This window comes from Betta splendens, chromosome 22, assembly GCF_900634795.4.
Source record: "Betta splendens chromosome 22, fBetSpl5.4, whole genome shotgun sequence".
In the NCBI taxonomy this organism is placed as follows: Eukaryota; Metazoa; Chordata; class Actinopteri; order Anabantiformes; family Osphronemidae; genus Betta; species Betta splendens.
In genome coordinates this window covers 4,683,864-4,696,358 of record NC_040900.2, presented here as the reverse complement: position 1 = coordinate 4,696,358, position 12,495 = coordinate 4,683,864, and the positions used below count along the sequence as shown (strand labels likewise).

At 51.8% G+C, this 12,495-nt stretch overlaps 2 protein-coding genes across 2 annotated transcripts; both read right to left on the bottom strand.

The window, feature by feature from the left end:
* Positions 1–322: 322 nt before the first annotated feature.
* cldn23l (claudin 23-like) lies at positions 323–3,643 on the bottom strand. Its single transcript, XM_029139707.3, has 2 exons — positions 3,461–3,643; positions 323–1,917 (listed from the first exon to the last, which is right to left on the bottom strand). The coding sequence occupies exon 2, from the start codon at positions 1,816–1,818 to the stop codon at positions 1,066–1,068; it is 753 nt and encodes a 250-aa protein (XP_028995540.1). The 5' UTR covers positions 1,819–1,917; positions 3,461–3,643; the 3' UTR covers positions 323–1,065.
* Positions 3,644–3,875: 232 nt separating this feature from the next.
* grhl3 (grainyhead-like transcription factor 3) lies at positions 3,876–11,180 on the bottom strand. Its single transcript, XM_029139622.3, has 15 exons — positions 11,021–11,180; positions 9,813–9,981; positions 9,639–9,691; positions 8,861–9,113; positions 8,538–8,771; positions 7,888–7,999; positions 7,674–7,768; positions 7,161–7,319; positions 7,004–7,076; positions 6,806–6,930; positions 6,162–6,187; positions 5,972–6,057; positions 5,806–5,891; positions 5,591–5,655; positions 3,876–4,675 (listed from the first exon to the last, which is right to left on the bottom strand). Exons 1-15 carry the CDS (start codon positions 11,035–11,037, stop codon positions 4,558–4,560), a joined length of 1,671 nt encoding a protein of 556 aa, XP_028995455.1. The 5' UTR covers positions 11,038–11,180; the 3' UTR covers positions 3,876–4,557.
* Between the last annotated feature and the right edge of the window lie 1,315 nt (positions 11,181–12,495).

Below are 12,495 nucleotides of genomic sequence, written 5' to 3'. Positions count from 1 at the left end.
ACTGAGGTTGGTAGATGTGGCAGTAATAGGTTTACAGCCTCTCATTCGCTGGAGTGTTCATTTTGAACAGTGTTTGTGCAGAGTGAGACGCCCTCATCACGACACATTTCCCTTCGTCCTTTGAGCCTGATCTGCAGTTTACTGTAACAATACAGCTTCATGAGTGTCGGCTTGTTTAAGAGAAGCAGAGCTGCACACACAGTGTAATGGATGAGACTATTAGTGCAGTCGAATCAAAATTATTATTCTGATGTTCAATACAAGCTTTATTTAAATATAACATCTCTCTTCTCCTAATTTTACACAATAATATATAGTGAGATATTGTTGTACTGTTTTATTAAATGCAGAATGCACCAACATGTATAAACACAATATGACAATTTAACACCAACAAATAATTAAATAAGCTTAAACAACACCCTGTTGAGCGTGCTCCTCCGCAAACACCTTTGTTTTAAACGTTGACATTTCCTCGTCAGTAATATCACATTAACTTGACAAAGGCGTCGTAGTAAAAGTATCATACAAACGTGTACAACGGCCTAAGAAACAGGTTGGGGTGATTTAACAGTGACCCGATTATTATTTTTACGAAATAAGAGAAGAAAGAAAACTTAAATGTACTGAAAGGCATAAAGAGGCTGAATAATAGTATATTCAATATCCATTTAACAGAAAATCATACAGTAAATAGAACTGACACAAAGTTCAGCACAAATATTTTACAGTTCACAGTTTTGTTCGGACACAGAAAAGTCACTTTCCTTGTTAACAGTACAAAAGCATGGCTAGAATGGAAAAGGCAGCACAAGACGAGCCGTCGGTCTGGAGTCACACGTTAAAGGCAGCAGGAACTTTAGCTCTTTTCAGACGCGACCATCTGGATCACTTCTCCTACATTGTATGTTGAATCACATTGCATTTCACCAACCAAGTGTCTCTTTATGTCGGGAGTCGGTTACGTTCATCGTGTTCCCGTCTGATCTTACAGTCTGCCAGTCAGGAGCTGCTCAGCTGCTCGTTCGGAGGTGTTTTCTAGTCTCCTGGGAACGTGGAGGCGCTCTAGCAGCTGACTTCGTACGCGTCTGCGTCGGGCCTGTGGCTGATCTTTGGACGCGAGCGGCGGGGGGGCAGGTGGGGGCAGGGCGCACAGGTGGAGCACTGCGGCCGCTTGAAGCTGAGCAGCAGAGCGCTGCCCCCCAGCACCTGCAGGCAGGAGCCCAGCCAGCCGAAGTAGAGCGAGCCGGCCGCACGCAGGCCCGGCTGGGGGACCCGGTGCTGAGCCGGGCCCCGGCCCCGGCCCGGCTCCGCCATGCCCAGCCGACCCAGGCTGTGGGTGTACACGCCCAGCGCGGTCAGGCTCAGCAGCCCGGCCGTCACCACCAGGAGTCCGCCCGTGGCCGCCACGCCCCTGAGCGGCAGGTCCGTCCAGCACCGCACCCCGATGCAGGCCAGGACGATGCCGGTGCCGCACAGGAACAGGGAGGTCAGCACCAGGCCTTGCGCCAGGCGGACCCGGGGGTCCCTCCGATATGGGCCCGTCACCGGCCAGCACTGCTTCAGCTCAGAGTGCTCCACCTGCAGGCAGCTCTCCCAGAGCCCATCGGTGCGCAGCATGAGCGGGGCGTCAGCCGGCCCGGTTCTGGCCACCGCTCCCTGACCTCTGAGTCCGGCCCGGAGAAGGGACCCGTGCCCGGTCGTGCCCAGACGGGCCTGTCTCTCCCTCCACTGAGGGGTGATGGCGGCGGTGAGGACGAGGACCAGTCCCAAGGGGGCGAAGACAATTCCCATCACCATAGAGGCCGGAGTTTGCATCTTGAACGGTCGCCTCCGAAGATCCGAAGACACACGAGTGCAAAAATAGATCAGCGCTTTGATGCCAGCGGCTGCCTCTCAGGAAACTGTGGATCCATTCTGGTAAAAGCAAAGACGGACGCAAAGTGAACAGAAAAAGGACAACATCGTCTTAGAGACTCTCATAGAGCCAAGAACGGTCTGCTTAGACGCTGTCTGCAGGAAAAACGCACGACATACACATTATTGCGCGCGCAAAAGCCAAAGAACGTCTAAAAATTCAACAGCTTAATAGGGAGTTCGTCCTTTACATCTGTTCTGAAGCAGCTGCAGAAGCCAAAAAGAAAAAGACCCGAGGCTGAGACGCGCGCGGCGGCACGAGGCGATGAAAACAGAGGCAGGCGGACGCGGCAACAATAGAGACGGCGCTCCGGGATGCGGATGCAGCTCTGGCTTCACGGCTCCGGCGGTGGACGGGAGGAGACGGAGCGGTCGATGTCTGTCACTGTTGCTAGGATACGACGACCTGGAAAGTCTCCGTGTGACAGGGCGTGTGTGGATTCTGCCCCCCCAAAAAACAAAAACACCCCCACTGCCTTTTGGCGCACGAATAGCGGCGCTGAGGTGCGAGTCCTGCCGCGTGCCGCTACGTCACAGCCCGACGACTGATGGCGAGCGGCGACCTTGGAGGAATCCAGCGCGCGCCGGCGTCTGGATGCGGAGTGCGTCCGGCTGCGTTGTCTTGAAGAACGCCCTCCGGGGACGGCGGCGAGACGGCCACGGGCGCGCGTGACTCACGTGGGCACACACAGACAGAGACGCAGACCATTTAATCCCCTTTAGCCTCCAAAAAGGCGAGACTGATGTCATCATCAGATGTGCTATTTATTAGAAACAGCTGGGCTTTTCACTCAGAACATCCCATAAATGGATGGAACAGCTCAGGCTGCCTGGGATAGTTTCGCGCGTTTCTCACGTTTAAACCAACAAAAACAAACCTATAACTAATTGAAAACATTGCTGCGCTATCACGTCTATCACGTGATAATTAACCTGTACAACTTCAATGCAAACAAAGCGCAGCCTGTGGCTGAATATAGTCACGGGGCGGCCGATCACACGTAGCTCACTTTACAGTAAGCGATATTCTGGGAAGTCGTGCTAGTGTTTGCCACGAACACATCAGCTCCCGGAGCTGTCATCGGGTGTCACCTGCAGCGCATAACGCGTCAGCTCGGCCTCTGCCAGCGCAGACTTTGCGCGGATCAGCTCGTAAATGCGGCGGTATTTCTTGTTCGGTCACCAGAATTCTTTGACAGCAAAAACAGGAGCTGAGAGACACGAGGCGGACACACCTGTTGTGGGGCATCATCATCTGTGCATCACAAGGCTCACCTCGCTGTCAGGTGAAGGTATTTGCCTTTGCACACACGCACCTTCAATCGCGTATGCGTGGACGTTACATGCTGTTTTTCCTCGCCTTTCGGCCGGACTGAGACGCACTCCGTGCTGATGCAGGAGGAACATCTGCAGAGAGCGACCGCACAAGCGCAGCTGCTCGTGAATTGAAGATGATGAACGCGCTGCGGGTTATTAATAGCCCCGACGCGTTCCATTCACGCACGTCCCGCAAACGCAGACACGTGGACTCGCAGGCACCTACCACTGCGTGTGCGGGTCGCCGGATGCCTCCGTGCTCTCATTTAAATGGCCCATATGTTTGTGTCTGGCGGCAGACGGCGCAACCAGCTCTCCATCGCTCTCCTCTCGCATCCACCTCTGCTTCTGCAGTCTCCCCCACTTCAACCTCGCCTGTGTGCGTCTCTCACTTTCCCACTGAGGGCGTCTGGCTTGTTTCTACTAGAGGCGCAGCCAGCAAGCGCACGAACTCCCACCAACACACTGACAACACTGTGTGTGTGTGTGTGTGTGCGTGTGTGTTGTTAGACCTTAAGAAGTCCGTTTTATTTTTTCTAACATGCACCGCAGCTCAAAGGCTCCTTTGCATTTTGCGCGCGTGCGGGCGGCATCTCACGCCTTGGCAACTGCGACCAGTCAATAAAGACAAACAAAGCCACTTCAAATGCTCAAATGCTCTTTATTTTTGGTACAAAAGGGGGCAAGATATGACTAACACAGTCAGAACTGCGATGGTACAATAGTGAAATATCTCACGGATACAGGCTTCATTTGAAATGATGCATAACGTATAGGAAAACATTTTTTACACACACTATGAAAATCATCTGGCAGCAGAAATGTCCACCGTTTGGGGGCGATGATGAATGGCGATGAATACTAACTCTAAGTGTGTCGCTTCGTGGAAATGTGTGACTTTCAGCGATGAATGGAGCCCCCGGTACGTTAGTCCGGTACGAGGAGCCGACGGGAAGATGAAACAGGGTCCACCTACAAGGCTGCGGGAAATGACGAGCGCGCGCGGTACAAGCAGCAAGAATAGCAACCTCTGGAAATTTGCTGCACGAGTAAAAAATTGCTAATAAAAAAATTGAAATACATAGAATTGTCTTGTAAAATGTGGTACAACACTGTCGTATTAAACTCTATTTACATTATATGTACATCCCAGCCGTTTAATTGCTTTTACGTTACATTATTAAACTCAAATAAAATAGATTACAGGGACTGGAGGTATTTACAGCGACAACGCTGGGCAGTGCTTTTGGAGGTGGTGTTAACGCGCAGCTAGTTTGGGTTTTCCTTCAATTCTTCAATCGTGCCGAGGGCCCTCGCGCGCCCTCATACTTCAACGAGCGTGACGTGGAACTGACCCGCGGAGACCTCCGACATCTCGATGAGGAAGGCCGACTGGTTGGTGTAGTGCTCGATGATGTTGTTGTCCATGTTGACGAAAATCCTGCGGGGGGAGGAGGAGAGGAGTCACTCAGAGGCGATAGAGACCCACGTGGTTCTGGTGCCGGGCCCTGACTGACGCGGACCAGTCATTAAATGCGGCTGCACTGATTCTCCACCGCTGGGACGCCTGCGCCACTGTCTGCGGGACTGAACCGCGGCGGTGGGAGGGGAGCGCGCGGGGAATGCGGCCCGACCTGTTAGCGCTGGAAAACAACCCAAAGGTTCTGTCAGGAGATCTGATTACCGGCGAGAAATGCCCTCTTATCTCCCTCCGTGTTCGCGACAAGCGACCCAGAAATCAACAGGGCCGCGGCGCTTGACTCCCAGCAGGCGCTCGTGGGCTTTTTGTGCACCTTTCAAGCGGGCGAACACTCCCTCCCTTCCACGATCATTACACCCGTAAGAATCAGGCGTCATCGGCGGAGGAGGTGACCTTTTCATAACCAGTGGAGGGTTGCCAGGTCCCGAACAACATTTAAGGACATTTGACACAATGGGGTTGTGTTTTTAACGCGGATCATGGAATGAAACAGCCAAATCCTGAGGAGGGGGGGGGGGTGATCTGTCAGAAAAGCCTCTATCAAACCACTGATCTTCTTCCTGCTGTTCCAATGAGGTTATGAAAGCATAAACAAGGACAACAATCGCGGGTGACTCATCTGCTGGACTCATCTGCGCTCTGTTTCATCCTCCCTTCTCCCTCAGTCACCTGTCTGTTGGAGGCTGTAATTAACGCATTCCAGCAGGCCGGGCCAACAAACCGACCCATCCGGTCCGTCAGCGTGAGCTTCCTCGGAGGATGATGAGACTAAAACCTCTGCCTAAGTCCCTAAGCGTTCAATAGAAGTCGCCGCGTGTCGCACGCAGCTTCAACGTCGCGCGCTGTGACAACGAAGCTCCACAATAAGACACTCACCCCCTCTTGCACTTTTTGTAGATTTTCCCAATGGTGTCCTTTTGCACGCCGTACTTGTTTGAAATCTGAGGAAGGAAAGGAACAGGAACACGAGACGACACTTAGCATGATCTCTCGGAGAAAGACGATATTGTGCGGGCGGTGACACGTGTGGGAAGATGCGCCGGCGCGATAACGACCGGACACGTGGTGCGTTTGCGTGCGGTGGGACTTACAGCTTCTCTGAGGCCGGACAGCGTCGGCGAGCTGAGCATGAGGGCGTCAAACACCTCCTCTGTGTTCGTCCTCACGTACAGCAGGACTAAGAAGGAAACGCCCGCAGTTAGAATCAGTATCATGTTTTATTTTGCGCATTAGACTCGTATTGGCCTCTCCAGCTACCTCTCTGCGGATCCTCTCGGCGGCCTTGCTTGCTGGGCGGAGAGCTGCTCTGATCTCTGTCCGGGTACAACCTCTTCAGGGAGCTCCTGTCAACGCAACGTTCACATTAGACAAAGGCGAAACGCCCGCGTGCGATACGCGTCTGATAACGCGGCCTTGTGTTTTTTAAGGGTCTAAATAGGACGCTCACCTGTCGGCCTCATCCATGGGCGTGGCCTGCGAGAACAGACAGAAACAGAGGAGAGGAAAATCTGATTAGAGCCCGGTCGCGCTGATAACGCCATTGTTTAATGTCCCCTACAAACGTCTGCAACACCTTAAATGAAAAACAATGTTATCGCAGCTTTTCCCATAACTGTCGACGCGTCTATTCTCCACCTCTCTACCCATCAGGCTTTGCTGACTATGAGCAGGTTGATGCGTTTCCTGAACACACAGGTCCACAAGCCTCTGACACTCACCCCCCTCCAGAGTTCACAGTGTGGGAAAAGTGGCCTGTCTGAACAACGCGCTCGCTCCACTGTCTTTACAAAGTATGAGGGTGGTGTGGACTGTGTCAGGTGTGTGTACTAGTATGTGTGTGTGAGCGTGTGCGCTGCTGCGCCAGGTGTGTGTGTTTTCATGTAAACCCCCATCGCCTGATCTCATTGTCAGCACTTGTCCTCGTGCCTGGTTTCGTCTCCAATTAACTCATAGGATCTCCAGTCAGTGTGTCCCGGGACACCGTCAGACTTTTCCCACTACATTCTTTCCCACAGTTTCCCTGCCTGGTGCCCGGGGGGGACACGAGGGTCTGGAATATGATTCAAGTGGAGAGGAGAAGGAGATACGTACTATGCGCTGTAAGCTGGAGAGGTGGGTGTCTGGGATGAAGAGGACGGGCTGGGTGCTGTGGTCGTCCAGGATCTGGAAGAAGGTGCATTCAGAGGCCATGGAGCTGGACACCAGAGACTTGTTGACTGGAAATAAAGCAGAAAGTGTCAGAAAGGACTCGTCTGGTCTTTAATCGGCCTATCGTTCTATGACACTCACTGTTGGCATCCATGCTCTTTCCCCTCCTCTTGCTCCTCTTCCTCTCCTCATCGCGCATCTTCCTCTCGGCGCCCTGAGGACACGCACGTTCACAAGGTTACGACGACAACACTCGCATCGTGTCAAATCTCGACGATGAGCGCCGATGAGCTCGTACCTTGTCGCAGAAGATCTTGACCTGGCAGGCGGCGCGGTGTATGAGCCGGTTGGCGCCGGAGCTGAAGTCGTAGGTGTCGATCTGCAGGTTGAGGGGGAGGCCCTTCACCCCCTTCTGGGAGGAGAAGTCAGTGCTCAGGGAGTTGATGCCGATGTAAACCTGGAGAGGAAGAAGGCGAAGGCCGTTAGATCGGAGCTGCTTTTAGAGGCCCTTCGTAAAAGTGAGACCTTTCCAGCGCATTCCATCGCCTCTAACTATCTGCTGCGCTTTCGTTTTCTGCTCATTCTTTTTCGAGGCGGCCGCGCCTCAGCCACGGAGCAAAGCGGCACTCATCTGCCGCGGTGACAGGAGCCTCGGGGCCAAACACATTTGTGGGATTCCTCAGCACCCTCCTCGGCCACTCCCTCCCTCTCTGCCGCTAACCTTCCTACGTTTTCCTCTAAATCCTCCGCACGCCCGGCCCCTCCTCCCGTCAGACGGTTGGTCGTTCGCTAAATATACCGACGCATTTACCTTGGCTTCTTCGCTGGGGTTCCACACAAAGGAGAGGGCGTTGAAGGCCACCTCTTCGATGTTGCTGATGCCGCTGAACACTTCTTTGTAGTCGGCTGTAAAAGAAGATTTTATCATCATTGCTGCGTTAAAGGCTCAGTTTACTCGATGATTGTGCAACGCGTCCTAAACTAAGGGCTTCTTTCGCTTTCGTGTGCGTTTGGGAGCCACGTACCGATGTCGATGACCCTCTGCTTCACTGTGGGCTGGCGGGCGTGCCAGTGGTTCCAGAAGCGCAGCTGCATTTCTGGGGCCTTGTCGTTCTCGAACACGGCCATCACCACCGTCTGAAAGGAGACGGGAGAGGTTCAGCCACTGAGTCCCCGTCCGTTCATTCATCACCCAAATCCCCCTTTCTCCTCGCATTGTCGCCGGGTGTTTGCAGTGAGCTTCGCGTGTGTTTGAGAATATTCTTATCCCGTGATTCCGCTTGACAAAGAGAAGGTTTGTCGCCTGTGTTTTTAAAGTGCCACCACACCTTGCCTCCCTCCCTCCCTCCCCGTTTTCCCCCGGCTCTCAACATGGCAGCTTAGGCGAACAGAGCTGAGTTTAGCCCTGCTGCACTCTGGCCTCATTACACCATCGTATGAAAAAAAAAGACGCAGGGCAGGACGGTGTCGGCGTGAAGGTGCCAACCCAGAGTTCTGGGTGTCATGAGAGAATTAGTCATAGAGGAGCTGTCTCCAAGGGAGGGACAGATATTTGGGAAGGGTTGGCTTGTAGGCACGCAAAGAATGGGAAGGATGACACGTTGGTCATTTATTTTTTGGAACAAAACAAAAATTAAGAAACAACAAATGGAATATTTTGTGCGTGATGTCCCACCTTGACTTTGGTGGTGGGGAGGTTGCCGTCCACTCCCTGGAGGGTGATGGGGTAGAACTGGCCCTTGTTCAGGTACACCATGGGCAGCTCGTTGGGCTTGAAGGGCGTGGCCGGGGGGGCGCCCAGCGAGAACTGGAAGTCGCCCCTCACCCTCTGCGGCGGGGAATCCGTGTAGGAGGCCGAGTAGACGGGGCTGGGCTGGTCCTCGGGGAAAGGGTTGCTGTAGGGAAGAGCCTGAAAGACACGCGCAGGCGGATTAATAAGGACCCCCCTAGAAAAAACACAGGTGCACGGCAGCCTCTGGATAATGAGCGTGCGCCCACCTCAGCGCTGGGGTCTGGGAAAACCCCGGTCTCCGGCCACTTCATCAGAGTGTCAAAGAGGCTGTTGAGCTCCTGCTTCTCGTAGGGGTCGGTCATGACGCTGGTCAGCGTGGCGTAGGTGTCCGGGGTGATGGGAACAGGCATCTGCTGCTTGGCGCCCAGAACGTCCTGGTGGTGGTTGCTGGGAATGTTGTCGGAGAGGACCTTCATGACGTTGGAGGAAGTTTCCAGCGCAATATGGTCACTCAGCGGCCTGAAAGTGTTGGGGCGGGAGGGGGGGGGGGGGGGGGGGGAGCTGATTAGTTCCAAGAGAAAACCACCTCTGGGAGGTCAGAAAGTCCCTGTGCCTGTAATATCACAGGATGAACCGTTTCCTTGTGCAAACACAGAACAGAGAGTGAAAGAATTTCCCGTGTCTCAACTCTGTCAGCACGCTGAGCTGCGGCAAAGTGAGCGGGGCTCAATAAAGGCAGGATTGAGTCTGGGCGGGACCTGATTGTCATGTAAGCCACTTTTTTCTGCTTTGTTTGGGCTCCTCTGGTGAATCTGTTTGAGGGGATAACAGTGTGGCCCAACAACGGCCTTTTCTCACCCACCGTGTAATAGGAAGAACAACTGTCGAGGACGGATGGATGGATGGAGGCACGGCAGAGCCACACAACGATCCCTGTGGCTGTGTTTGCCTCCAGGATTAGCCTCTCGCGTGTTCATGACCTCTCTAAGCTCGGCCTTTCTCTTTCGCTAACAATCACATGCTCTTCACCGAGTGAGCCCTTACCTCTCTGCTTTGCAGACGTTGGTGCCGCGGTTGCAGGAGGAAATCTTCTCTTTCTGGGTCGGGGAGGAAAACAGTACAAAGAGTCAGAAACGGTTTTCAAGGAGAAGAACAGAAAGTGTCCTCTTTGTTTTGTGTGTTCTGTAAATGCCCTTCGGCGCAGATGGGAGTCGCTACCTTGCACTGCTCGTAAAGCATGGTGAGGGCTGCCAGGTCGTCTCCTGGGGGGAGTCGAGGTCTGGAGTGGTTCTGCTCAGGGTTCTCCAGGTAGGACCAGGGATCCATCACGTAGTTGGAGTAACGGCTGTGGTTGAAGTTTTCGTTCTGAAAGACCAATCCCAGAGTCCTGCACAGAGATGGGAGGCAAGGTGAGACTGTGTGTGTGTGTGTGTGTGTGTGTGTGTGTGTGTGTGTGTGTGTGTGTGTGTGTGTGTGTGCAGCTCCGACTGCACGGAATCCTCCTCCCTCAACTAAAAACCGTCCTCTGAGTGATTTGTGACTTTTCAAGCTGCAAAATGAGAAACAGCCGGAGCGCGAGGATCGGGTTTGTTTGAGGAGACTTACGGCGACACTGGCTCGTAAATATCCAGCCTAGAGGGATCAGCTCTCTTTGGAGAAGCTAATGAACAAACAGCTGACGTTTACTCTGATAATTCAACGTGCTGACAGGAGGGAAACGCCACCAGTGTTCACAAACAGGCAAATCTCAGCAGCGCTGAGATTATTTAAGGGGGAATTGCATTTTACTCCAACACTGATTTTATAAATGCTGCATATTTTACCATTAACCTTTCCAGATGTTTGCTTCATATATTTACTACTACAAACACTAAGGACTCATACACCTGCTGTAACATGCACCTGTCTCTTCTACACATTAGTCACAGAAGGAAAAAAGCAGTAAAGTTTCCCATTTCCCAAACAGATAGTCATCGTCTCAGACACCGACGGCCTCTAGGCTTTCGCCATGATGTAATTCAGGACATCAGAGGCCGGCTTTGCCCTCTGTCTCTGCCCAACACCTCAAGAAGAGATTTGTGTATCCTGGTGGCTCTTTGTGCTGCGTGGCCCCCAGGTGAGCGACAACACGGCCTGAAAAAGACCCGCCGCCACCACAGACTGAGGTTGTGTGAGCCTGCGTGTCTGTTCAAACTAATCCATATCAGTTTTCCCTCTTAAACACCCTTTTCTTAAAAGCTGATTTTTTCACATGGGGGTCTCATTGCAGAAAGAGAGAAGGGAGGGGGGCTTCTCTCGCACTGAGACTGGAGGCTCTGCTCCACATCCACATCCAAACAACAAATAAAACTAAAATGAAAATTATATAAATAACCAAGACGACATATTAAACAGTAAAAAGTTAAAGATATGACTGCAGAACTTACTCAGTCTCTTTGGTCATGTCTCCACTCCCAGTCAGTCGGAATAGGCTCCTCTGATTTAAACTCCTCGCCGTTCGGACGTGCTTCCCTCTGCGTGAGTGATTCTATCAGTCTGGCAGAGAGGAGCGTTGACACACGCAGATGAGTCAAGTGTTGTGATTCTCTGTGAACGGGCCCAGATTTATTTCATGCCTGCACAGAGTTCCCCTCTCCGCTCTGATTGGCTGAGCGCTCCCAACAGGTGTCTGACGGACAGGTGTAGGTGTGATCAACTCTGCCGAGGCTGGAGAGAAACTCGCTCGCATGTGTATGGCCGCGCGCTGTGAAAAGACCACTTTACAAGACAATCAGAGGCCGGGGCCGTTTAGAATTTCTATTATGCCGGATTAAAGATTGAGATTAGGGATCAGAGAGGTGTGAAAGGTTTGGTAATGGCCCTGAGAGAGGCTGGATGCCTCTAGAAAATGGCTTTAACATGATAATTGTTTTTTCAGTATCATTTTTCACTCTCACCCCTTTATTTCCATGTCATACCCAAGTTTTGGCCCCTTTATTTCCTGGGGATCATTGATCCAAAGACAACTGTTTTTCTCTTTGGAGATGAGCTCAGTGGAAACTGATTTAAAAGGTTTAAAGTGAAAGTAAGTGTTAAGGTTTAAATAAATAACATGCTGTATTCTGAATGAATATTCTAAATGCATTTTTAGGCTTTGATGTTTAAATGATTCAAAAGACAAAAACATCAAACAATTTAAGTAAATCAAATAGTCTTGAATTCTAGTGCACACAAAATAACAAATGAAAGTTTTTGTTACTAGCATATATTTATATATTTTACATGCATACTTTATAAAACGTCTGTGTTTTTATTGTAATCTGTACGTTGCATTTAATGGCACTTAATGAAGTTTAAGAGGAAGTCAAATGGTTTTACTTTTCCAAAATTCCAGGATCCGTCAGACACGCAGGAAATGGGTGCGTGCAGGAAAGCTTGCCCACACACTCACGCACACCCTCGCAACAACAATCACACAAACCCCACACACAAACGCCTGAGGGCGAACTGGCACGGACGCACAGCAGACACACACCTTCATTACGCCACTGGCTCACCGGCGTCGCACACATCCAGAGGAGAAGTTCATTAAAAGAAGCTTCTCGATCGCAAACCTGCTTCTACAAACTATTACTGCAGTCAGACTCTAAAACCACGAGGGTTTCCTCCACTTAGACATAATCCCCCGGCTCATTGAAGGTGTGAACGACCTCTCACCCACTCTGTTTCTGTTTCTTCCAGGTCTCTGGATCTGGGGATTTATATGGGAAATCTATGGCAGACACCAAATCAGCACAGCAATAATCTCTGGCTCCATGATCCCACATTTCACCATAAGCACTTCCAGCTCCTGGTCGTCGTTTCATGACTGATTGTGCGGAGTGCGTGAGAGTCCGGGGGCGACGGGGGAAACGCACGGACG